The 26,951-nt window shown below is 43.8% G+C and overlaps 1 protein-coding gene across 1 annotated transcript in view; it reads left to right on the top strand.

Moving 5' to 3' along the window:
* The first annotated feature begins 323 nt into the window (after positions 1 to 323).
* GABRR1 (gamma-aminobutyric acid type A receptor subunit rho1) overlaps positions 324 to 26,951 on the top strand; it is a 30,233-nt gene continuing 3,605 nt past the window's right edge. Inside the window, exons 1-9 of the mRNA XM_071443059.1 lie at positions 324 to 580; positions 13,574 to 13,627; positions 15,755 to 15,861; positions 17,199 to 17,266; positions 19,034 to 19,257; positions 22,625 to 22,707; positions 23,881 to 24,021; positions 24,489 to 24,641; positions 26,376 to 26,572. Coding sequence (XP_071299160.1) covers positions 459 to 580; positions 13,574 to 13,627; positions 15,755 to 15,861; positions 17,199 to 17,266; positions 19,034 to 19,257; positions 22,625 to 22,707; positions 23,881 to 24,021; positions 24,489 to 24,641; positions 26,376 to 26,572 — 1,149 coding nt within the window. The 5' untranslated portion in view covers positions 324 to 458. The remainder of the gene's footprint in view (positions 581 to 13,573; positions 13,628 to 15,754; positions 15,862 to 17,198; positions 17,267 to 19,033; positions 19,258 to 22,624; positions 22,708 to 23,880; positions 24,022 to 24,488; positions 24,642 to 26,375; positions 26,573 to 26,951) is intronic.

Below are 26,951 nucleotides of genomic sequence, written 5' to 3' on the forward strand. Positions count from 1 at the left end.
AGTTTTCAATTTATTGCAATGCTTGTAACAAATATTACTGCTACACCGATAAGTTTTGTGATTAAAGAATTACCAATGACATCTAGCTGAACAAATGCACTACTTCACTTAACAAGGCAGAAATATATATGTATATGTGCCACAGGTATTTGAACAGGGTTCAATTTAAACCAATTAATAAAATAGCCTGTTTGGACTAAAAATAATTGTTGTCTGAGAATACGTGAATTCAACAGTGCTAGAAAATCCCTGCCATCTGACGTAGAAGGATTTATAGGTTTAGTGGAAATTGCTTTCCCCACTGTCCAGATTAAATACTGCAGGATGATTTTTTGTATGAGTAAACATCCTTCCAATAACGATCAGACCGATAATGTCTTAAAAAGAGAAACAGGATCTACATTTAGATTTTCTTTTTCTTGTATGGACTATTTCTGGATACTAGACCTTCAGGTAACATGTTGACTGTCCATAAAATGCATTTTAGCATTTTCCTCCTGCTGTGGGGATGGATTTTATCCACCGAATGCAGAACCCACCGACAAGGAAAAGAAATACATGAGGTATACAAAAAAGGCAGGTGAGTCTCGTGTTTTTACATTCAAGCAGCTACAGTTTGGATAAATGTAATGTTTTGGGTGATGATAAAATGACTAACAGATAATTTGAGCTTGTATTTGCAGACTGTGATCTCTCAGGCAAAAATATTTTCTGTCGTTTCTTTTGCCAATGAGTAAGTTTTAATGCATTTTCTACTGTCAAAATCACTGTTTCTTTAAAAAAAATAGGTTTCTGAAGTGTCTCAAAGTTTGAAAGGGTAGAAAAAAAGAGGCATTTATATTAATGGTAGTTAAAATGTGATAGAATATTTACATGAAAGGGAAATGAAATTTAGGTCCATGAGAATTGTTGCATTCACTGAAGATTAGATGGACTTGAGATCTCAGATTAAAATATTTAGAATTTGGTATTTTGTTCCCATGTTATTTTTTATAGACCTTTTAAAAGGAAAAAATAAAGTCTCAGCAAGGCAATGGTCGGTTATCACGGTCATCAGAAGAAACAGAAAGATATAAAACAGTATATTGTATTAATATGCTAAAATTATCTAAAACATTGTCTATTCTTTCTCTCACTCTCTCTTTCTCTCTTACAAAAAGACAATGTGATATTTTGCTCTCATTATCTTGTAGACAGCCATTTTAGGAGGATTTGAATTGAGGAAGGGTTTTTGCTACAACTGAGTTCTGATTATTTACATTCTATTTGGGAAATAGTTGGAACTTTGTGTGAGGATTTTTATGCTCAGGCACAAAACTAGTTACCCCTGGAGGAAAAAAATACTTTTCTTTTTTTATGTAAGAATATAGCTGACACATTAAATTTTGTTTAAATGCTGTGTACTGTTGCTTGTGACGGACTGAACCTGTATTGTCTCTGCTTTACTATAGTGCTGTTCTGTAAAGACTCTGTATCATCCATACTGTAAAGTGTATAGGGATGGAAATGCAGGAATGTCACAGTCCCGAGGAGTTCAAACCACTCCTATTAGCTTTCAGAAAAAACAGCTGAAAGGTGGAAGGGATGGAAAGTGCTTATTTTCCAACGGCCCCTTGTAGCAGGTGAGGGGCACCTTCCAGAGTGACTGCAGTGTCCTGATCAGTACTTGGGCATCCATGGACCATTTCATACAGAGGAAGTGGCTTCAGCAGTGACACCACCTCCATGGAGGTATAGCTGGCAAAATGGATGCAGTGCTCTCTTCATGACCAGCCCCCAGGGGATACATTACCAGAGCCAGTATGGGTACAAGACAGGCACAAAATCCCTTTTTTTGTTGAGGCTTCATGACCGTGACAGCAGAGGTGATGTGTTGGCTTGTAGCAAATGAAGGGGGTGAAAAGCAAGGTGCCATCGTGTGAGCTGGGAAGCATCCAGACGAGAGGAACATGCACACACAGCCATTTTCTTGCTTATCATCTTTAGGGAAAGCTCCATACTGCACTAAATGCTTAAGAGTGTCAGTGCAATGAAGTGACAATATAACAAATCAAAGCAGAAAAGTGTTAAAAATGTGTGAAAATGGAAAAGAAGTACCTATTCAGTAAATGCAGGAGCTGCCTCTTCCCCTATACGTTGTATATGAGGTGTAATTGTTCCAGGGTAAGCCCATCAGAAAGCCCTGAGGTGGTGTGGCTCTGGAGAATTGGCTCCACTGCCCTCCCAGCATGACCACACTGGCCTGGGAGGGCATTTCTGGCCTATTTTCTCCTCAGTAGGGCTCAGTGATGTTGAGGAGAGCTGATGGGGAGAGGAACAAAGTTTTCCTGTGGCTGTAGGGTTGGTTGTCCATCAGCAGTGTGGTGCCCAGCACAGTGCCCACTTTGCCCTGTGATGGCACAGCCTGTGAGACACCCATGTAAAGTAAAAAAAGATGATTATGGCCATCCATAGGATGACCATAGGACCTCACGATTTCTTCCTAAGCACAAGCAACAAACCCTTCTGTGCCAAACCCCTAACCTTCAATGTCAAATTCAGAACAGGATTGCAAGTATTTTTTAACTCTGGCTTCCATCTGTTTGGTCCTGTTCTGTGCTATCTTGTCTCCTCTCCACCAAGATATTTGCAGGAGGACCAAGCCTCCATTCATCTCTGCTTACATACATTTAGGAGATAAGGCTTCTTGCATTTCTCAATGTGGAATGTTTCCCAAGCTTTGACCTGGCCATTTGGCTGTTTTCCTCTGTCCCTTCACTGCTTTTTCAGGATTGACATCAGGAATAGATGCAGTATTTGTACAGCCCTCCAGCAGGTGCTGTATGCAGAGGTAATCCCCCTGACCTTCTGGGACTGCTGTCAGGATCTCCCAGTGGAAGATCATGCCTGCCAAACACTACCAGGCATCTGTGTATGGCAGAACACCTCGTCTCAGAGGTCCAGCCAAGCCTCTTTGCTCTCATGGGGTGGTCTCTTATGTTAAGATGCTGGTTATGTAAAACAGTTTTGAAGTAGCCATGATTCCTTGGCACTTTCAATCAAAGTCCATGCCTTTTTCCATCACAGAGTTAGATCCTGGATTCAAAAGGATCCAGAGGATGGTAACAACCTCTGGAGCAACAGAGGATGGTATATTACATCAGAAAAACTTGCAGAGAACATTACTCCTGAACATTTTAGATTTGACTCTGTTTCCCCCTCCCTTCAACACCCAGCTCTGAATGCAGGAGGAGAAGTTAGAGTAATTGACCTCTTTACTCCTCTCTAAACACTCATTTCTTGCTCCTTAAGGCTTGTGGTAAGGACCAGGATGGAAATCCATCCCTCCACTGTAGCCTTTTCCTTCTGAAGAAAGACAAAGGCCTCAGTGGAGATTGATGGGAAAATCTATTTGATGTGTAAAAGGCTGTCTCCACACCATCACAGGATGCTCAGGATGGCTTGATTTGCACCCATGACCTCCCTAACCCCCAGAATCCCTACAGAACAACAAGATCATCCTCTTGCCTCAGTGCCAGGGCTCAGGGCCAGCCACCGGTGTTGGCACATGGCAGAGGCACCTGCTGTAAAGACCTGCCAGCATCCTGCTGTCCCTGACAGTCGTGTCCAGCTTTGCTCCTGATTGCCATGGTGCAGCTGATGGAGGAATACATAGGCTTTTAGCTTATTTCTTTAGATGGTGTGTCAGTTTCTTCCAGGTGAGACTCACTTGCGCTGAACTCTGCTTTCAAATTAAAACTCACCACTGGATCTGCAGTTTTCAGCTCCAGGGCTTCTCTTTTCACCTGCCCAGATCCAGCTGAGCTCACATCCAAAGCCTTCACATTCTAGAGATTTGGTGAGTGGAGTACATGGGGAGCTGCAGGATCAGACACCTTCTCTGTCACAATATTTTTCACTGCAGGTACCCCATTCTAGCATGAGACACAAGGGCTGTGAAGAAGAGTGAGCAGACAGGAGAGGTTTTGCCCATGAGAGTCCATGCATGCACCACAGTCTTATGAGGACTGGGTTTGCATGACATGAATTTTGAAAAAGGTCCCAAATAATTCCCTAAATCAAGCTGCTGAGGCTTTAGGACATAGTGTGACAAGAAAATGACAAATCAATCTAGGTCAAAGTATGCAGACAGTCACAGTGAAAGCAACATAGTAGATAGCTTTATTGCATGGGACTTACTACAGAGCCCTCAAATACTGAAATTCACTGTAAAAATGTCTGTGTGCCAGTCAAAGACTCAACTACTTATTTTTGCTAATCTCCAGGGCAAATCACCTTAAAGGAATTTCACTTCAAAGAGCAGCAATATAAAAATAAAAGCCTTCTCACCTTGCAGACCCGTTCACAGTTTGCAGTCAGCCATGTGCAAAACCTGCAGGGATTGCAAGGCTTTTTCTGCCTGTTGGGTTCAGAGTGCCAAAACTCCTACAGAAAGGAGCTGAGTTCTGGAGCACTGGCAAGAGAGCTGTCTGCTGTTTTCCCAACTGCTCAGGCTCTTGGAAAGCCACCAGGCTTCGGGGGGGGGCAGTCACTAGAATGATGCAAAAGCTCACTAAAAGTCAAAACATCGTTGTGCCAACAAAAGGGCCAAAGCCTGTGTTGCTAATTAGACTTGCAGAATCTACTAGAGAGGATGAGCAATTGGGAAAGAACTGTCCTGGAGCTGAGCCATGTTGTTCTGCCAGAGCTAAGTGCTGGGGGGAAAAAAAAAATCAAAAATCTCTTTTAACACTAAAAATCTCCCTGGACAGCAATAAAACCACCTTTCAGACAAACAGCTCTCAACAGAAGAGATTCCACCGTAAAAGATCTAGAGATCATGTTTGTTCAACCTTACCTGAGACTCACTTCATGTTGTTAGTCATGCCTCTACCATTACCTGACCAATAATTTTGCCTCACTTTTATCTCCAAATAGTAACCCATTTGCATAAACAAATCTTGCTAATGCAAGCTGTCTTTAGATCACACTTGTGGAGTGCATGGTAGGACTGTAAAATGCCTGTGAAGGCATTGCCACATTACCAGTGGTGAGCCAGATGCAGTGAGCCCACAGCTCCCAAGGCATTGCTTTCTGGGATCAGTTTGAGTTATGTCTGGACACCACTTGCTCCAGCAGAGCTGGGTCTCAGGAGAGCAAGAGGCCAGTGTGGACTTCAGACCTGTGCAAGTGCTATCTCTCCATCTCCCCAGTTAGTAACTTGCCTTCCCCTTTCCTCCTTTTTTCTTCATCTCCTACACTCCTTTTCTTTCCCTCATTCAAGGTTTCTCCTGTTCTTCAATAAACTGTTTCTCTTTTTTTTTTTGTCTCTTTCTTTGCCCTCTGCTTCACCTGCCTATTTTTTTCCCCCACATACCTTGCCCTTGTCACACAAATCTGCCAAGATTTACCCTGTTGCTTTCAACTTCATATTACTTTGTGGCTTACTTCAAAGCCTTTTCTTCCCTCCAACCATGCTCCTCTTCTTTATCTTGTTATACATTAGCTTATTTTTCATTAGTGCTTAGCTCTTTCTCTCATTTGCCTTTTCACCCCTGTTGTTCTTTCAAGAAATTTCAATTGTGCATGGCTCCTTTTCTTGGACCAGCCAGAAGTGTCCCCCCTCTGCTTCTCATAGCAAGTGATGATGCTTTGAAAACTCTATTTTCTACTTTCATCATTATTACCAGCCTCCTTTCATCCCTTCTAGAATTTACCTCAGGTCTATGTGCCACACAGCTTCCTAACTTTATTAGTTTCATTGGTGGCACAACAGCCTCTACTGGCACTTCTGTAGCCATGTTTATGCACCCAAGTACTCTGCAACCTTCCTTGGCCCCTAATGACAGAAGCTCCAGGTAACATTGCAATTTGCTCAGGATCAGCAGCTTCATGTCTTCTTCTGGCCCACCATTACTACAATGTGTTTTATGAGCTATTGTGAGGAGACATAACAGGCTGTGTGAAGCCTAGCCAAAAAAAACCAAAACAACCCCAAACCAATTTGAAGATGCTGCAAGGTAATTTCTTTCCTCCTGAATGCATATAAATTGATTTTCTCATTGCAGAGTTGAGTTCACATCTGAAATGGTGATGGTTTTTCTTCTAAAATATGCTCAGTCACCTTCCAAACTCACTTCTGTGAAAGCACTCACAGATTTCAGGGTGAATTTCACAGTGTGATGCCATGCTTATATACTTTCTGTCAAATTTCTTCTCCTTGCTATGCATTGTGGAAGGTCTTGAGCGACAGATTCCTGCCCACTTGCACCAAGCTACTCCTGAATTCATATGCTTGCACCATTATCACTTGGCCATCTTCTCCTTTCCCACTCTGAGAGCCCTGCTCTGCCTGCCTGGAAGGCTTCTTCACCTCCAAAATCTCTCCTCTTACTCTGCTATTTTTTCTAGCTATGGACATTGGATATGTGAGATGTGGACATGCCTTGGTGTTGCTGACACACTTGAAATGCCTTCTCTCTGGTTGCTGCTCTGTTCCCAATAATGCCGAACCATTGTTTGTCCTCTTGAGCACTGTGCAGCACTAAGCTGATGTTTACCCAGAAATACCACAATGACACTTCTTTAGCAGTAACAGTTGGTTTGGAGGCCATCACTATTTTGACTTCATTTCTGAATGCAAAATGGAAAAAATTAAAAATACAAAGTAGAAATCAATGTACGCTTTTCTGAATTTGCTAGCACTGAATTTTTCTGAAGTCATGAGAATCTGCTGCAATTCTCCACCCAAAGCTCTGATTTTAACTACCTTGAATAGTTACATATCCTCAGTAAATATTGTTTCCAGTAATTACTCTTTTATCCAAAATAATTTATAAAGCTATTGAACAACAATGATCCTATCATAGGTATCAGGGGACTACACTGGGAAACTTTCTTCATGGTAAAAACTCTGCATAATTCCTCTGTTTCATGTTTTGTAACCATTCACATGTGGGGAACTTCTTTCTGACTCTGATTTCTTTACAAGAAGAACCTGGGAACATTCCTTTGGAATTTGTGGTACAATGTGTGATCTTGATTACTCTTGTCTACAAGGCCACTAACTTTTTAGAGAAGGCCATTATTTTACAACAATTCCATGAAAGGAGGTTGTAGTGAGGTGGGCACCAGTCTCTTCTCTTAGGTAACTAGTACAGGACAAGAGGAAACGGCCTCAAGTTGCACCAGGAGAGGTTTAGATTAGATTTTAGGAAAAATATTTTCATGGGAAGGGTTGTGAAGCATTGAAACAGGCTTCCCAGGGAAGCAGTGGAGTCACCATCTCTGGAAATGTTCAAAAAATGTGGATATGGCATTTGAGGACCTGGTTTAATGCTGAACATGGTGGTGGTCCCAGGTTGATGGTTGGACTTGATGATTTTTAAAGGTCTTTTCCAAACTAAATGTTTCCATAGTTCCAAAGGGCATAATATCCTTCAAGAAAACTCTTCTTCAATACATACTATATTTATCTGGTGTCTACTTTTGGTAGGGTTTGCTATCTTTATAGCTAATTAGTCCAGTGGAACAGTCAGTAGCTTTTTAGAGTCCCAAAGAAGTTGAAAGCTGTTACCTTCCAGTCCTGTGTCACCAATGACTATTGATTCAACAGTTTCTTACTTGGCTTTCTTCTGGGTAAAAGCCTGTTGACTTGTTACTGTTCAATCCATTTACTTTAAATCTATCTCTGGTCCTGTGCCAAGATGAATATTTCTTAACGTTGCCCCAACAGCAGAATTGTTACAATTATGCTTTTTCTGTTCTATTCTATTGCAATTCAAATTTTTTTGCCTACTTATTCCCCATTCATCATTTATACATTTATTTCTCCATATTCCACCAGTTCTTAGTGCTATCTTTTCTTGCAGTTCGTCATATAGGCATCAGACCTTTTCTCCAACACATTGTGGCTTTGAATTGGGACCCGAGATCCCCAAATGCCTGTTTCTCTTTCAAGCATGCCCTCATGCCTGAGTTTTATAGTTCTGTCATCTGTCCTACTATTGAAAACATTGACCAGCTGTTTCCAGGATGAAATCTGTGAAATGTTGTTTAGTGTCTCTCAGCAGCAGCAAATTAATGGCATCACATTAGCCCCCCAAAGTCACAGCTTCACCTCAACCCTGTTTCCCTTGTTTAGTCATGAAATATTAAAAACCTCACTTAAATCTACTTTTCCTCCTGCTTACACTAAGGCAGCCAGTTACACCATCAGACAGGACATTAGACTGGTTTGACGTCAATTATTGCAAAGATTCACGTTAACTGATCTTTATAATCTCATTATTCCCTGGGGTTGGGGGCAGGGGGCAAACCAATGGATCACTTGAGTTTTTCACAATTTATTTTCGGATCTCAAAGCTCCAACTTCCTTCTTTTGTACCTCTCTTAAAACCAGGTATTGTTCTCACCCTCACGCTCTCCCCCAGGGGCATCACCCACCTCTGAGGAATCGTTGGAGGTGGTTGCTTACAGCTTAGAGTCTGTAGCAGCTGGTACTCCCAGTGCTCCTGGGGAAATGTCATCAGCCTCTGCTGACTTAAATACCTCCAACTGTCTAAATACTCCTTAAAATGCCCTTCCCTGATCTACACTGTGCTTGCAAGTCAGCTTTTCTTCTGAGACTGGGTCAGACATGAAATCTTTCAGCATGTTCTGCATTGCCCCATTAGTTCTCCCCTTCCCTTCATCTGCTTCTCTTTCTTACTTGGCTGAGTCCTGGCACCACGCCTGCCTCCTCCTAGCTGGCAGGATGGACCTTCTGCTTCCTCCAACTCTTCCTTTCAACATATGTAACACAAAACTCAACAAACACCCATGCACTGGATGCAATTGCTGCAACATAGGGACACTTCCACTTTTGCAATATCAGGTTCAGTGTCAAGACCTCAGGTGGCACAACTTTTCTGAGTTATCAATATGTGTATGTATGTTCCCTTTTTTCCTTTAGTCAGTGTCCAGGCAAAGAGCAAAAGAAGTGCAACTTTTAAAGGGTGTATGAATGTCTCCTGCTTATTTTGGATTCTGAGACTGACCTGTATTCAAATAATAATGGATTAAAATGGGGTTCTCATTGAATTTTCTGTATCACGCAAAAAAAAAGATGGTAGAAGACCTCAGAATCCCACAGTTTTTCAGACTTTGTAATGTAAAGATCAAAAATAGTGCTATTTCCGCCTTTCTTTTCATATATTTAACTATATATATTATGATAGCATTGTATCACCTTTCTTCACAATCTTTAAACCTACTAATCATAAGGACACATAGTCCAAAATAATTACAAACAAATAAGGGCCTGACAAATGCAAAAAAACCCAACAAAAACATGTCATGATAAATTTTCCTCAGTTCTTAGAGTCCTGTTTACAGCTCATGGCTTTTCATGTCTCTCAATTTGAGTACAAATTAGTGGGTTTCTATCCTACATTATCCCTGGGTAATTAATGTTGCACAGTGGATCATGTCTGGTGAAGTGCATGTTACCAGGTAAAAGCAGTTTCCTCACATTTCAGTTTTGCTCTTTTCTCCCTCAGGTGCTGGGTGGGTTTTCTTCCCATTTAGCTGCCTCACTTTTCCTCCCCCTGTAAAGCTCTTCTCTGGGCTCTGGACAACTTCTCAATCTTCACCTGGACCTGCTGCACCACCTATCCACCAGCATCTCCTGCTTGCTGAGAAGCCTTCCCAATTCATTTGCAAAGTCATAAGGAATTCTATGGAAGAATTTTCTGTGAACTCCCCACTCCAAACACTCTTTTTTCCTTTGGAACACAGGCTGGGAAGTTCTTTAGCCCAGCAAGGCTCACATGTCTCCAGGAGCTGGACATTATCTCTGCCCAGCACCACTCTGTGGTGAGGGGACACCACTACTCATGAAGGACTGTCCAGTCTCTCTTTGCCCCAGGAGTCATCCCACAAAATGATGAGGCACTGTTTGAATCTGATGCCTCCACTCTTCTCTGCTCCTTCTGATATCTTCTATCATTACCCAATGTTTATCTTCCCTCCCCACCTCTGCCCATCCAACCTCTTTTCTCCTCAGTCTCACCCAAAGCACAGGCACTGTTGCAGATCCCAGCTCCCTTTGTCTCTGCCCTACTTTTTCCCTGCAGGAACCTCCTGTATGTTTGTGCCTACAACCCCCAGTTCCTTTTGCTTCTCCCCCATTCCCTAAACCAGCCTTCCCCTGTCTGGTTTTGGCCTTTAACAGGATGTCGTATGAACCCCAGTCACTAACTGATCATAAAATAGGGAGATCAAAGCCAACTATGTAGGCATTTAATAGGTATTTAATAAGATTTTTACACTTCTAACGGATCTCTATAGTACCAATACACCTTTGTCAATCCCATGTTCATCCTGCCAAGACTTTGTTCCCCGCAGGGACTTGTGCTGTCTCCACTACCCTCTCCTGCCTTGCCCAGATGTAATTTGATGGGAAGACCAAGCAGAACGTGGGTGCTGGCATTCCCCTGCCCATCATGGCATGAGGTGTGTGCAGCACAGCAGGTGCAGGATGGGAGGCACAGCACAAGGTGTCCACCCTGCTCACTCAGGGATGGGGGGCCCAGAGCTGAGTGCCATGGCATGGCTGGCAGGCACGAGGGACTTGTATCACTTTCTTTACTTTGCAATTAGAAGTTTTGCTGGAAACTGGCTCAACAAGCTCCATATCCCCCGTTGCCTTCCATCGGTGGTAAGGAGGTCTGTGGATCAGCTGATCTGTGAGATTATAGGTGGGAAATGGATGTTGCAGAAGTAATTGCGAACTAAAATGCTATGATGGGTAATGACCTCTTGCGCATTTGTTTTGGTTGCTTCCAAAAGATCTTATTTCCAAGATGAAGAATGAAGAACACTGTGGGGTTTCTGGTGCACATTGTAAGTGTGGACCTGACATTCCTCTGGCACGTGTCCTGTGAAGTTGGGCATTTGGAAATGCTTGCTGGGACCTTTAGATGTCAGGGTTGGACTGTTTCTTCTGAAAATCAGACACTGTTAACCCTAACCCTGCAACCCTTTTTGCTGTGTTGGAGTGACTATTAGAGCAATAGGAAACATCATGCTTTAAAGTACAAAAAGGGTAACTGCCTTTTGCCTTGTGTCTGTAGCAGTAGTGATCAAAATCTAGATTGGCTGATTTTCTTGCCCAGCTATCCTACGCTTCAGCCACATTATTGCCTCCCAGCCCCAGCAAGCCTCAGACTTTGGGGCAGAGGCATCTCAAGATCCCTTGAAGCAGTGGGTACATCTGGGGCAATAACAATGACTTTGAAGAGCTTGCATCACCCCAGCTGCCATCAGGGGCCCGAGAGCTACTCTAGCAATGCACAGGGAGCACTGTGAGTAAATGCCACTCTGCTCCAGATGTTGCTTTTTCACAAAGCATCTCTGTGACCTTCATGAGACATGAAATGCCTTTTGGCATTGTAGCTGCTAGGAGATAAGTATTAACATTGTGGGGGGAGGAAAAAAAAGGTTGTTCATTATTCAGTATATTTTACCTCAGGAATGATTGTTTAGTTTTAAGGAGCCTGTCATCCCAGTGAAAGCAGGAGGGACACTCACAGCCAGTTGAGCTGAGCAATCTGTGCACAATGTCTGGGCTGAATCTCCTGGCTGAGGCTGTCAACCACAAACACCCAGCAACAGCAGAAGCCACAGCAGCTTTCCATTGATTCACAGCCCAGACTGGCAGAGTAATGGGGTCCCATGATGGAGCTGCCATTGATCCCTGAGCCAGCAGAGGACTCCCCAGGAACCAGAACAGAAAAGGTATTTACTGAGTAGAAAGAAATGGGGCTTCAAATTGGAGTAACTGGGTAACAGGTAAAAATGTTTTGCTGCCACAGAGCTGTGACAAGGGGAACAGGACTGGCAAAAAGAAGCAAAATACCCAAACCAAAGCTCAAATGAACACAGTACTCTGCAGTGGATGGAGCATGGGGGACATTTTATGCTTGTCTGTGGCAGGGAAATAAAGTTAACTTTAGAGGAGAGAGAGGAACATCTGGAGGAAATAAAAGGAAACACCCAGGCTTGCTGAGTGCAGAGAATGGGGATGAGTTGGCCACAAATCCTTGATGGCCATGCCTTGAAGTCTCCCTTGACAAGCAGAATAGGGACAGAGCCACCATGAAGCATTAGATAAGACCTACAAGGGAAATGAAAATTAGAAATGGCAAGAACATGGCTTGCTTCATCCCTGTTCAAATACCAGCATTATTCCTGAACAGCCAAGAGTTTACTAGGGCACTTAAAGTCATGCAAATAGGTCAGCTTGTTGCCAGAATCTGCTTATCCCCAAAACACAAGAAATTATTTCCTGACAGCCAGCAGATGAGAAGCAGGCAGCAGTGAGACATATAAGGTGTCTCAGAAGGCAGAAGGCTCCAGAAAGTGCATTTTGCATTTGCAAGTGTTTTGCTTTGTGATGCCCAGGTCCAAGCAGTGCCACAGAAGCTGCTTCCTTTAATGGCAATGGTGTTGCATGGCCCAAAGACTCCCCCAAACACTCATCTGCCTGTGCACTTATTCCTAGAATTCCTCTGGGAAACACAAAGTAGATCCTGGAAAAAAAAAAATCCTACTCTTCCAGTTCTTCAGGGTGAATCAGTACTACAGCCCCACATGCCCATTCCTGACCTGGTTGTCTGCTTCTCTGTGGCAGCAGCAGGATGAATTTCCCTTCCATACTGTTGGCTTTTGGAATGTTCCCAGCCCAGAAAAGAACTGTCTCACAAGGCCTGGGCTTCCTCCACCACACACCAAAGGGACAATGGTGCTCAGGTGCTGTCAACCATTACAACAAAAAGAGTTTTGCCACTGTAACTCTATACAAAGGGATTTGAAATGTATGCTAATAGGCAAAAAGCCTCATTAGCACAGTTGATTTGAGTTAGTGTTTATTACAGAGAGAAGCTAATTTTTTTTACTTTTAGTTAAAGATGACTTAGAACTGTTAAATGTTTAAAATGTTACTTTTGCTCAAGCTAGCACTTACATGGCCAAAAGCAATATTCTTGCCTTTAATGATTAAATCGAATATTGGCCAAAGACCTGAGAAGACCTTTCTTGACAGCCAGATGGGAGATGGTATGAAGCCAGAAACAATTTGCACCGTTTGTTTCCTTTTTCCCCCCCCTCCAAAATAATTTGAAAATCTTTTCTTCTCATGAACATACTCTAGTCTGCAGGTGTAATGGCTGTGGCCCTAAGGCCCCATGGCAGCTGCTGTCTCCAAAGCCCCTGGTGTTGCCAGCCAAGGCTGGGCAGGTGGGACCTCAGCTGCCTGCTTGGGTACTCTGCCAGACAGTCAAAAACAGAGGCATCCCACCTTACAAAAATCATGGCTCCCCTCCTTTTGCCCTGTCTCCACTGTGAGGCCGAGCATCCCTACCCTCCGCACCCTCTGCCATGCCCAGCCTGCCACCGGCCTTTGGTGAAAGGCTGCAAAAAAAAAGGTAAGCACCATTTCTCACATGTGACAGAAGGTAAAGCTGCAGGGATGCGGTGCCTCCCTCCTGACATCCTCTCCCGCCTGCCCGTGCCCACCTGTCTCAGCTCTCCATTTTCCCGTTGTTTCCTGCAGCCGGCCGCAGCGGCAGCGACGGGAAGCCCACGGCGAGGCGCACAAGCAGGGCAGGTAAGCAGAGCTCTCAGGAGGCCGCTGCTGGCCTGGGCCTGCCCGCCACATGCCCGTGGCTGGGCTGGGCAGGGGATGGGGGCACCACTCAGACAAGCCAGTGATTTGTGGAAGCAAACAAACTTCACAACTTTTGTGAAAGTTGTGAAGCTGGTGTGTTTATTACAGCGCTGGACGCATGTGGGAATCATTCTCCTAAAATGGCATGCATACCTCTGGGAACGCCAGATCCCCTTTTAGCTCTCTCTCAAATACGTATGCATACAATTTCACAATAGATTCATACATATTCATTTTACTGATTTTGTGTGACACTTGCTGCTAAAGAACTCTTGGGTCAGGTTGCCCTGCTCTGTCTGCCACCCCCTCTCCCCTTATCTCTTGTCTTTTGGCTGAAGCAGTCTCTCTAAGCACAGGCCCTTCGCACGAACTGGCAGTCAGATTAAACAGCAAGCTACAGACTTAACTCAAAGATGTACGTTTCACCTAAATCAAAATGGATTTCTACTCTGGAAAATTTCCACTCTGCCTCACCAGCTGTCTGTAGGTGTTAGCCATGCCATTAGCAGGGTGCAGCAGGCCCCAGAGGCAGCCCCACTGCCTGGCACCCTCACGGGGCTGGGGGGTGAGGCCACGGCCAGTTGCCGCATCCCCTCAGGCTCCCTGTGGCACTGATGCGCAGTTTGTGTTGCCATGCCGTGTCAGTGGGTGCCTTCCCTCCAAGAATCCCTTCTGGATTCCTTCCCTCCAAGAGTCCTTCCATGGGCTCTCCATCATGCCACTTGTTCCTCCCACTGCCACTGGCAGGGAGAAAGCACCTTTCTGAGCACTGTCAAACCTGCTCTCAAAGGTTTGCTTTGCCCCTGGCCTCTGCCTTGGACAGGCATAAACCTTCCTAATGTACACTCACAGGTCTTTCAGAGGCTGAACTAAACCTCAAACAGAAGCCGGGGCCAGCTTTTAAAGTGCCCGAGGGATAATTCATGACTAGAACTCACTGATGGAAGTAGACAACTCAAACCTCTTAGCAATTATTGAACTTAGTCTAAGCATCTCTCTAAGATACTTTGAAGTCCAGATAAAGGATTTGTGAGAGGAGTCACTGTCAACACCGCTGGCCTCTGTTAGGAGATTGTTGTATTGGCTTCTCGTACAACTTTCAACAAGTCTTTGAGAAGTCCAGCATGGCTGAGCAGTCTCATTTATGAGAAACTTTATCTCAGGAACTTTTACCTCATCAAGTTTCTTTGTCAGCCTGTTTTCCTTTAATTTACTTCTTACTTGTCTTGTGTATATTCAGATGAGTGCCTCTCTGAGTGTGCCACCTTTTCTAAAATCAAGAGCCAGCAAAACCTCTCCTCCTTTTTTTGAGCCCTCCTGCCACCCAAGTGGCTGGTTCTGAGGGCAGCAAAGGCTTCCCCTACACAAGAGAGCAACCAAGGAGCTGCTGCCATCACCATCCCAGCCACAGCACTGGGGCACTGAACAGCAGTTTGCATTTTGATGTGGAAGGGAATCAGAGCCTCCTCTGTCCAGCATTCGGTGCAGCTCCAACAGCTTCTGGAATTACCCTCCCAGGCTCTTTAATGCTCAGAGACCTCCCAGGCCTGTAATGCTGCTTTTTATCCTTGATGGAAATCTGGGGCAGAAGCTAATAATTTTATCCCAAGTTAGGGAATGGCCTGCCTCCTGGCCTGCTTCCCAGACCTTCTCCATTTTGTTCCTGGGCACCAGCCAGTAGCTTATTTGATATATTGTTTCCCTAATTCCTGGCCTCACACTCCATCATAACTCAATGTCAGGAATGCCTCCTCCTCTCCACTTATTCACACATATTGTTCCTCCAGCCCACACATTTTAATGACTGTCCCCAAACTGCAGAGAGAATTTTACAGGGACGAAAAGCCACCAAACAAATGTTTTCTCAGTGCTAAAATTATCACAGGTGCCTAAACTGCATGCTGAGTGCAGGAATCAGTTTTTAATGACATTCTGCCAACCACTGCCACAATCACAGGCTCATACTCTAAGGGGTGGATGTTCTGAGGAGTAAATGGAGTGAAACAAGCGCATGCTTCTCACAGGCACTGCCCAGGGCTCATAGCTGTGCTTCTCTCCTCCTGGTAGCCCAATCTTAAAACGAAGCCCTGACATCACCAAATCTCCCCTGACGAAGTCAGAGCAGCTGCTGCGAATAGATGACCATGACTTCAGCATGAGACCAGGTTTTGGAGGTATGAAACATGCACATTTGTCACTGTTCCTGTTTTAAACTGTCACTTCCTTATTCTGTAACATTTACAACAGTGAAGAAGCAGATTGGCTCTTCTGTTTCTAATTTCTATTCTTTTGAGTTGTGAATTCATGGCACTCTCGGGGGAATGGATGTTCAGTGAAATAGCCTGCTGGATAAGCAAAAAGCATAGTCAAAGGCATGGAAATATGATTAACAGGCAATATATTAATCCTATTGCTCAGTGATACTTTCTTCTGATAAAAATCTGCAAACACACCTTATGTTTATACCTGGATGGTGTGGGACATTCTAAGTTTTTGTCTTAGTATGGCCATACATGTGCATAATCAAATGATGTACCACTTTGACCTAATTTATAACCCAAAATAAAATATTTTGACTGTATTAATACTTGCTCACAGTTTGGTGGCTGTGTGCTAGAGCAACTGAAGCTTTCAGGGAAATGGATGGAGAACGCTCTTTCTTTCAGCGCATCGGATTAGAGAATGTTGTAATTTATCTACCCTTTCTGGCTGACAGATGGTCATTCAAATCCAGGATACCATTATATACTCTGATGAAAGAAGATTTTATCGCTAAATGCTCAATATGCCAAATACAAGCATGTTCAATTAATTTAAAAACATTTCAGTTTCACAGCAGTTCACAAATGTGAGCATTATTTTATTTGACAGCTCTCCTGGACTGTAATTGCCAGAGGTATATGAGAGACTAGTCAAAGCCTGGAGGAGGGAAAAAAGTTCAGAATCCCTATTATATGGGGTCACAGTTGGACCCTTCCCCTCAGGAGCCTCAGGCTCACTGGCACATGCCTGTGTCCTGCTATGTATCCCTTCCTGTCACCCTTTCTTCTCCACAGCTGAGCACTGAGTCTTGTGAAAGTCAAATGCACACTTTCATGGATGTTATTAGCCTGCAAGGAGAGCAAAAGTGAGGGAAAATCTGTCACATTCCCTTAGTTGTGCCACCACTGGTCTCTCTGTGAATGGATCCTCTTCCAGTAATCTGTCTCACCAGTCCTGGACTCAAGCACTAGAGCTAAAAACAATTAAAGTTGCTTTTAAATCTTGAAGGACCACATGTAGGATAACACAATAAAAAGAGAAAATTATTCATGGGTCAGTCTTATTACTGACTTTAGTTGTTATTAGGAGATTTTTGTTGTGAATTCCAATAATTTATACTTTCTATTGGCTTACTGTTGTTTCTATTTAAGACTGAGCATCTATTTCTCCCTGTAAGATAGTAAAGTCAGAGTATTGCTTTGTCTCACTAGGTTTGTACTTTGTCAACTCCTATTTTTTTTTCCCCTAGGCCCTGCAATTCCTGTTGGGGTGGATGTCCAAGTTGAAAGTCTGGACAGCATTTCTGAGGTGGACATGGTAAGAGTCAGGGACCTCTGGAGACCAAAACTCTGCAGGCTACATGGGGTTGTGTCCATGGGGTTTGAATACTGCCAAGGAGAAACACTCCACAGCCTCCAAAGGCAGATTCACATTCAATCTGAATCTGCCAACAATTACTTCTATTGACCTCATGCTACCATTTCATGGCCCTTGAAGCAGAAGGAAGAAATCTGTCATTTTCTTTCCTCTAGGACAGAATGATAAAACATTGCCAAGACTGTCTCAAAGGATTTGGGTTTCTCTATTTTCTTAAATAGTGATAACACACTTAAAAGCTCTGAGGAAACCAATGAATGTGTTTGCTTTAAAGCACTTACATGCTGCAGACATAGTCACTTTGGACACGTTCTGAGGTAGTCAGGGGCCAGAGAGCTCCCAAGGAAAAGGGGGAATGGCTTTAAACTGAAAGAGGGTAGGTTTTGATCAGATATAAGGAAGAATCCTTTACTCAGAGTGTGGTGAGGCACTGAAACAGACTGCCCAGAGAAGTTGTGGATGCCCCATCCCATTCAAGATCAGGCTGGAAAGGGCTTTGAACAATTTGGTTTAGTGGAAGATAGCCTGCCAATGGCAGGGGGATTGGAACAAGATGGTCTTTAAGGGCACTTTTCCAATCCAAACATTCTGTGACCCACAGAGTCTCTCAATAACTCAGGTTTTGCTTTGAAAGACAAAAGAATCACTCCCCAATACAGAATATTTTTGAAAATGTTTTGACTTTTCAACAAAACTATCAAACAGCTCTGAAGGTTTCACAGGAAGCCCCAGATTCTCTCTGCTCCTAATTAACAGACAGAGGGATAAAGAGCTTGCACTGGACCTCCTCCCATGCCTGAGCCAGGCACAGCTGGTGGTTGGCAGAGACACTAGTGACATGTCAGGCTCCTCTCACTGCAGCTATTTCAGCTCTCATGTGGGCTGGGATATCTGCAGTTATCTGACCTCAAGGGTCAGCATTTTCCCCAGAACTAGGGGCCCTTCCAGCTGACTCCCTGACTCCAGTGCTCTTGTCACCCCGGCAGCTAGCCATGGGTATCCTGAGCTTTCACCTGTTCTGGTTGAGGAGAAAGCTTGTGGAGGTGGCCAGAGGGCCCCTAGAAAGCTTTGGGTCTTGAAAGCAGAGTGGAAGAGCTAACATCGAGGACTTAGAAGTTAAAGAAAAAACCCAGACCCCAAAACAAACCCCAAACCAAACAAAATCCAAACAACAAGCTTGTTCTTTTTTGGTTTTAATCAAACATTATGATTTTGAATTAGTTCCCATGGCTTTTGAATACTGCCCCTGTTCCTCCTCTAATGTCATGTTGCAACACTCATCAACATGGGAAAACCACTAGATGGCCTTAGGTTAAAAAAAAATTCAGGGTCGATTTTGGCTGTTAGCAAAATAATAATGGAGAAGATTTTACATTTTCAGAATCAATACTTTTTAACTTGTGCAGCTTTTTAGAAAAATGCCATGGTACTTAGCAAGATCATTACTTGCTTTTTAAATGAAGACACATTAGTGACAGAGTTATTCATTCTGTACTGAGTTTAAGTCTGAGAAGTGAGTTGTGGCTGAGCCCAGTAAATCTGTCTGACCTGATGAATAAACAAGCTGCAGCTGGTGATGCTCCTTGCAGCCCGGGGAGTGATGTGCCCTCAGGAGAGGTGCTTTACACTTCATGGTTTGTCCCAGAGAGGAGCAATCCCTACTGTGCTGATAAGGTGTCGGTAGTGACAGAAGCCTTTTTGCTGCAGGACTTCACCATGACTCTTTACCTGAGGCACTACTGGAAAGACGAGAGGCTGTCGTTCCCCAGCACCAACAACCAAAGCATGACCTTTGATGGCAGACTGGTGAAGAAGATCTGGGTCCCCGACATGTTCTTCGTGCACTCTAAGCGTTCCTTCATCCACGACACCACCACAGACAATGTCATGCTGCGGGTCCAGCCAGATGGGAAGGTACTTTATAGCCTCAGGTAAAACTGCATTCCCTCAATGCAAGCTATTAGTGGAAAGTGGTTTAATTGATTCCTGTATTGTGTTTTTGCATGACTTCATACAAAAAAGGCATAAAAAGAATGAATGTGCTCGCTATCCAGAGACATCTAAATGCCTGTATGAGTACATTTAAGTGCCGGTTGCAGAAAGCCAGTTTCTGTGCCAGCATTGTTGGTTCCATCAGTGTCTCTTCATTTTGTGAGCGTGGCTAGCTCCTGTCCCTGTTGGGAAGCTGCAGTCAGACGTGGCAGTCCCTCGGAGCAGCTCAGCGGGAGCTAGCAGGCTGCAATCCCCACGGGGCACTGCTGAAAAGGCAGGGCACATTCTAAATAAAAGGGCAGTGTCTGGTAATAAAGAGAAGTCCAGGGCATCTATAGTTATCCGCTTCACTACACAGCAAAGTCTCTGGACTTAGCAAAATCTGCAGTTTCTATTCTTGAAAACAATAATGAAGAAGTATAAATTATACTGAGTGTCACTTTATAATAAGCAAAAAACCAGAGGGAACCTCCTTTCAGCACATGAAGTGACAAGCTTCAGAGCAAGGGTATATAGCTCTTGGTGACTCCTGTGTGTTGTTAGAGCAACCCAAACGCTTGGTTTGGCTCTTCCTGCTTTTTGCTCACTTTTCATGTGAAATCCATGGAAGCTCCTTGCAGGAGACATTTTTGGTAAACATTGTTTTGTCCTCTGGCTTGAGGGATGGTCCCAGCCCTGGCTTTCTCCCTTATTTTCCAAATAGTTAATCAGTTGGCATAAGTCTGAATGTTATTAAGCTGGGATTTTAAAATTTCTGGTAAGTAACGCTTTCATGCTTGGAGATGCTAAGTGAGGAGCATCTGCGTCGTGATCTAACCCCAGCTGGCAACTAAGCCCCGTGTAGCTGCTGCCTCATTCTATCCTGGTGGGAGGGAGAAATGGAACAGTAAAAGACAAAAAACCTCGTGGGCTGAGATAAAGGCAGATAATTAGGTAAAGGAAAAGCCCCATGCACAAGCAAAGCAAATTGAGAAATTGATTCAGCACTTCCCAAGGGCAGGCAGGTGTTCAGCCAGCCCCAGAAAAGCAGGGCTCCATCACACGTAATGGTCACTTGGGAACACGAGTGCCTTTATTCCAAACTTCCACCCCTTCCTTCTTCTTCTTCCCCCACTTCATATACTAAGCATGATGACATAAGCTGTGGAATGTCCTTTTGGTCAGCTGGGATCAGCTGTCCCCTCCAAACTCCCTGTGCACCCTCAGCCTCTTCCCTGTTAGGGTGGTGTGAGAAGCAGAAAAGGCCTTGGTGCTGTGGAACCCTGCTCAGCATTGATAAAAATATCCTTGTGTTATTAACACTGTTTTCTTGACAAATCCAAGATGTATTCCCACACTAGCTACTTTGAAAAGACAATTAACTCTATCCCAGAACATCAATTTATCAATCTCTAAAGAAATATAAAATATGTTCTTCTGTTTTACTTGGCTGCAGCTCTATCCAGTTAGAAAACAAGTACTGCCAAAGGACCCATAAAAACCTATTTGAAGGGAAATTTCTGTACAATATTCTATGCAAGAATGTCAACATCACCTCCACAGCAATGAAATAACAAAATAACTGATAAATAAACAAAGCATCAGATGATAGAGAATATATTCTGAAGGACAAAAAGAAGGAAAACCTGGCTGATAGGAGGTCAGTATCAGCAAGACTCATAGAGTTAACTAGTGAGAATGTTGCAGAATACACTGCTTGTGAAGGCTGTGGAGGTCTTTAGGGAATGTTGGTATCAGCAGAGGTGAAGCTGAGCCTGCCACAAGGTGAGGGGGTAACTTCTCAGCCTGCCAAGGTGTTTTATGATTCTACAAAAAAAAGTCAAGCAAAGAAATTCTTGATTCTCTAGGGGGCATCAGTCTGACAAGAATTCTTTTGTACTTTGATATTTTTATCTTACAGTTAATTTGAATTCATAGCCTTAACATTACCTTCTCATTATCAAATCTTTTTCTTCACTCAGCAGATTAGACAAGGTTCAGGTATTCTTTAGGCCTTTGCAAAGTTTGGTCAGGTCCTGAGTACAATAAAAAAGGACAAGAATATGACATATTGTTCAGCTATAGCATGCATGCCTACACACTCATTTAGCTGCCAATCACCTGCAATGCAAGCATTTATGGTTATCTAAAGAAGATGGGAACAGGAGGACATTAAACTCAGATCCTGCACAGCCTTTTGCTTAAACAATTGCCCAGTACAAAGTGGTGGTGAAAGACTTCAATAACAAATTGGCTGGGTTTCAGTGTTTTATTCAGCAGCAAGTGCAGGTTGCAATGCTTCATGAATGCTGGGGAAGGACAAAGGCTCCCTGACAGGTCGTTGCTGCCTGTCTGCCTTGCTGAATGCCTTTGTCTGCAGATTGTATTTTTCCTTGGTGTCTGGATTTTTAGGGTACTTTGCCAGACATTGTTTTCCCATCTTGGAAACCACCACAGACCTCACTGGCACCTAAACTTCCAGCTGAGCCAAGCACTTTCACTCAAAGGCTAAATCTAGGCAGGAGAGCAACATCAGACAGAACCCACTCGTGTAGAAGGACTACTAATATAAGGGACTGCATTGTTTTTTTATCACTGTATGATGTCTCTCTACCACTGACTCTTCTATAACTTATTAATTCTTTCCCCAATATAATTTATACTTTTATTTTCATTTACTTCTCTGGAGTCCAAACCAGTCGAGTCGAGATTTATGGTTGCTTCTGGTTCAAACACCAAATTATGCTATTAAAAATGTGATAATCAGACCATAGCAAGGCCAGAGATTTTGACGGATGGACCAGAGCATTTCGGTGGTCGCTTGCATTCCAGCTCCAGCCGTGTGCCCTCTGGTGGCTGATTCCCATGTGTGATCACCGAGTTTCCACTGAGCAGCTGGAATTCATGGTGTGCGAGGAAATTGCTTGCATCCCTCATGGGTTGCAACTACGATGGCTTAGATAAATGCAAATTATTTTATCGTACAAAGCATCTGTTTAAAGGACAGATGTCTGCAGAGATGTGTTTGCTGATTGTCAGGGGGAAGTGTCCTTTTTGCCCTTTCTCATTTTCTTCTCCAATGCTTCTGTCATCTAGTTACAATTTGTAATGGCCTAACTTTCTAGTCACCTTTTTTAATGGTAGCTTGCTGAGAGGAAGAAATGGCTTTAACTAAAGTGGAATGGCTTTAGCTGAGTGGAAGGAATTTATTTTCAGTTGAGTGGTACTGGCTGTAGTTGTTTAATAAAAGACCAAACTCACAGCTTTACTATTTTACAGTCCCATAAGAAGACAAGTTTTTAATGGAGTGATTTTTATTATTCCTAGAGTTACAGTAACAGCAATGTGCAACATGGATTTTAGTCGCTTTCCCCTGGACACACAAACATGTTCCCTGGAGATAGAAAGCTGTAAGTAAAGTGGAGGTACTGGGGAGCCAAGGGCACCTAAACTGTTTTATACCAATAATTATTATATCAATAATTAATTATACCAATAATTACACTGCTGCTACATTAATGGAAGCTCTAACCAAAGTCATCAGACTTCAACACCAAGAAAAGCTCCCTGCCTGTATTTTTTTACTAGAATTAGATGGTGTTTGTAACAAGTGTTTTTAAAAACCAGCTGTGAGCACTGTCTTGCCAGCGGCCCTGAATGCCCAGTGGGGCCCAGGCTGCCCCACTGCCACCCCACCCCCAAAGCCCCTGGGCCACTTGCCCGCAGGTCAGCAGTCTCCAACAGCACCAGTTTGCCCAGGTGCCTCAAACACATGGATAAATGGCCATACACCCTTCAGGGGCAACATCTGCTCATCCATGGTGTGGAAACCATGATAGGGTAGTGACATTAATTGCCTATTTGAGATAAAGCCAGCTTATGCCTTTTGTCCCAAGTATGATGCATATATGAATTGCCCAGGTTTCACATAGCAACATTTTAAACTTTTGGCTTTTTTGAATTATTTTCTTTTCCTTCTTAAGCTTGCAATAAGAAATTACAATTTTAATTCTGTTTTAATACATTTATATGTGATTTATTTTCTCCCTGTGTGAAAAGAGCTGCTACTAAACCCATCTGAAAGGATTAACATTACTGTTACTTCCACATGTATTAGAAAATGAAGTAATGTTCATGGGTATATCATAGGCAGAAATCTTTTTCTCCAAGAGTTTTTTCTCCTGCATGCTTCCAACCATTGTTTGTTCAGATTGTTCCTCTGATTGTTTCTCTCATCACCCCAAGGAGGTTCTTTCTGCTAAGGCTCCCTTTCTTTGCATCTAATTTTAGGAGGTTTACAGGAAAGAATTGTTCAAGTTCTGATGCAGTGGATTGACACACATATTATGTGTGTGAAACTATGATTAGAGAAACAGGAGGGTTAACAAAATGTACCAGGCATCAGGCCTGAGGGCTGTGACCATGAGCTAGTCCACTCCTTGCCACAGCCATACCCACCACCTAGGTGGGTGGCATTTGGGAATTTGACCTTTTCAGCTGGGAGCTCTGTGGGTAAGCCCTGGACTGTGGGGGTGGTAGCAACTGTCTTAGTGCACTATCCTGAATTTGCTCTGCTTCCCTAGATGCCTACACTGAAGATGACCTTATGCTCTACTGGAAGAATGGGAACGATTCCCTAAAAACAGATGAGAGGATATCACTGTCCCAGTTCCTGATTCAGGAGTTTCACACCACCACAAAGCTTGCCTTTTACAGCAGCACAGGTGGGCAACCAGAGCACCTTCCAGAGCTGGGGGAAGAAAGGTGAAAACTGTCTCTCTTGCCCTTGGCCATGGAGGATTGTCCACTGGGGGTTCTCTCTGTATCCCATCAGACCTGACACTCTTCTATACCAAGTTGGCTGTCCCTGCCACACATTTCCACCTAAATGGTCATGTAGTCTGGAAAGATAATCCCTCTTCAAGGTCATGCCAAGTCTTCACTTGAATTAAACTCTCTGATTGATAGACTTTATTTTCTGGAATTGATCAGCCTGAGAGATGGTTTGACTTTGATAGCTGGTTCAGTAAGAAGTTTAAGAAGTTTTTTTCTGTAAATTGCAATGATCTGCAGCCATTAACTGTGTTTTCAGAAAGAAAAGTAGTCACTTTTCCCCTGGTGCAGCATCACCCTATCTGAAAGCAGTCTGGTGTTGGTGTGACTCCTCTTTTTCACTCCCTCTGTTTCACAGGGTGGTACAATCGCCTCTATATAAACTTCACGTTACGCCGACACATCTTCTTCTTCCTGCTCCAGACCTACTTCCCTGCCACTCTCATGGTCATGTTGTCCTGGGTGTCCTTCTGGATCGACCGCCGAGCAGTTCCTGCCAGAGTCCCGTTAGGTAAAAACAATCTTGTAGTCAGCAGACCTCAGAGACAAAGGCTGCAACCACAGCCTTGACCATCCAGGTGAAACCCCTGGTGCCATGCACTGCCCCTGTGTTGCCTGGAGGCACAGAAATCAGCTGTGCCACACACCCGTGCCCCAGGGACAGGGCATGTGTCCCCCCGTGGCGCAGACTCTCCTTGTGCCAAGAGAATTGCTTTCCCTGTTTGCACAAGATGCACCTGGAACAAATCGGAGCAAACATCTCACTCTGCTTTTATTGCTCCAAACACAGACAGGGCACTTGTACAGCCAAGGTGTCAGCATCCTTCAGAGACTTCAGTGAACCAGAAGGTGAAAATCAGTATCAGCAGCCCTGACAAAATTTCAGTTAATATTGAGTTTTGCTAACGGAGGGAGGGTGGAGGTAGCACAGCTGAACTGTGCCATGCTGTTTAACTTTTTAAATGAGTTTACACTGCAATGTGAGGGATTCAACTTCCCTTTTTGCAGCATCTTTTTGAGGAATGAAGCCATATGTCACAGGAATCACCATAGGAGCAGATCTGTGATATGGACATAAATCTTCTTCTAAAGTGGCTGCTTTGCCCTCAGCAAAGTGCTGTTTGTTTTTTTGCAGATTCTGAGCTCAGGCTTTCTTCCTCTTATTCCAGGCAACATGCCTCAGGATTTTATTTATTCTTAAAATCATATTGCTCAGTGGAGAGAATACAGAGAGACAAAATAGAGATGGCAATAGAGCGGTTTTTCAAGCCTGAATTTAGAAACAGCACTCATTGCCTCAAGACATCATTAAAAGAAGCATAAGGGTATGGGCCATGGCTTTTCAGAAGATGTAGGCACTGCCTTAGCAGTATTTTTGCCACCTGGATACTCCTGTGAATTCCGTCCTTTGTGCTTACATACATAATTTTACCTTCCAAAGTAATCACTAAGGTGACATAATTAGTCCCTGAAATGAGAGGGCCATGGAGAGGCTCTCCCAGAGCCAGGGTAATGCTGAACTACAGGGGCTCCTGCCCTTGCTCTGTGCTCATTGTGCTTGCCCAGGGTGTAATGTGGGACAGCCCTGCCTTATGGGGCACCATTATTTCCTGATTTTGCTCCAGTGAAGGCACAGACCAAGTGTGAGAGTCAGCTGGGGACTCTGTGACGTCTCATGAAGCAGGACTTCTCAGGAGAAGTCCAGCATACAGAAAACACAGGGGAAACAAGTAAAAGCAGCAGCTTCACTTGTGTTCATGCCGTGGCAGGGTTAAACTAGAAGCTGACATACTCAGAATCATGGATTCATAGAATATCTTGAGTCGGAAGGGATCCATAAGGATCATTGAGTTCAAATCCACGTACTTGTACCCCTCCAGGGACTGTCCTGAACCTAGAATGGGGTGCAGCCAGCACAGGGTCAAAGTGCTGCTGCCTGGCCATGGGATGGAAGGCTGGTGGAGTGGTGAGGAGCCAGACTAGCAACACCCGGAGACCAGAATTAGAGCTGTGCTCACCAAATAGACAAGAAAACTGGACAAGATATATTTGTCCAGTTACACATCAGGGCTGCCTGGACCCTCCTCAATGACCCTCCTTCAGGCAATGAAACTTATTACCCAAAAGTGAAAAAAAATATTGCAAGGTAAATTCAGATGTTAGGAAATTGTAACAACTGCTGTATTTGTGATGAAGAGTCTGGCTTGAAAGCATCTTATGGTCTCTTCCACTGGTAAATTCCCAGGAATAACCACTGTGCTGACCATGTCCACGATCATCACTGGGGTGAATGCCTCCATGCCTCGTGTTTCCTACATCAAAGCCGTGGATATTTACCTCTGGGTCAGTTTTGTGTTTGTCTTCCTCTCGGTGCTGGAATACGCGGCTGTGAATTACCTGACAACGGTGCAAGAGCGGAAGGAGAGGAAACTGCGGGACAAGGTGAGGTTTTCTATCTCCGAGGTCATTTTATTGCCCCTGGGAAAAGGTGTGGCAAAAGTCTGGAAATGTTCAAAGCTTTGCAACTGCAGCTCTCAGCTGCCTGGGGAAAATGCAGTGTGTGCAAAAAGACACCAGCAGGAGGCATTGCAGGTTATAAAGATTTTGCACACACAACCCACACCCAAGCTCACTGCTCTTCTCTTTGGAGTCTGCGAGGGCTAACTTAGGTATAGTCCTTCACTGCCTGTATAGATGGGATGGGTTTAGGATTTTACCTTTAAATATTTTTTTAATACTGTAGATTAAAACCTGTGGATAGAATCAGTTGGATTCTGTGGTTTGGGTTTCAGATGACATGACAGATATCCCCCACTTTTGT

This window comes from Agelaius tricolor, unplaced genomic scaffold (genome assembly GCF_023055355.1).
Source record: "Agelaius tricolor isolate 1412-34295 unplaced genomic scaffold, bAgeTri1.0.p SCAF_1, whole genome shotgun sequence".
Taxonomy (NCBI): domain Eukaryota; kingdom Metazoa; phylum Chordata; class Aves; order Passeriformes; family Icteridae; genus Agelaius; species Agelaius tricolor.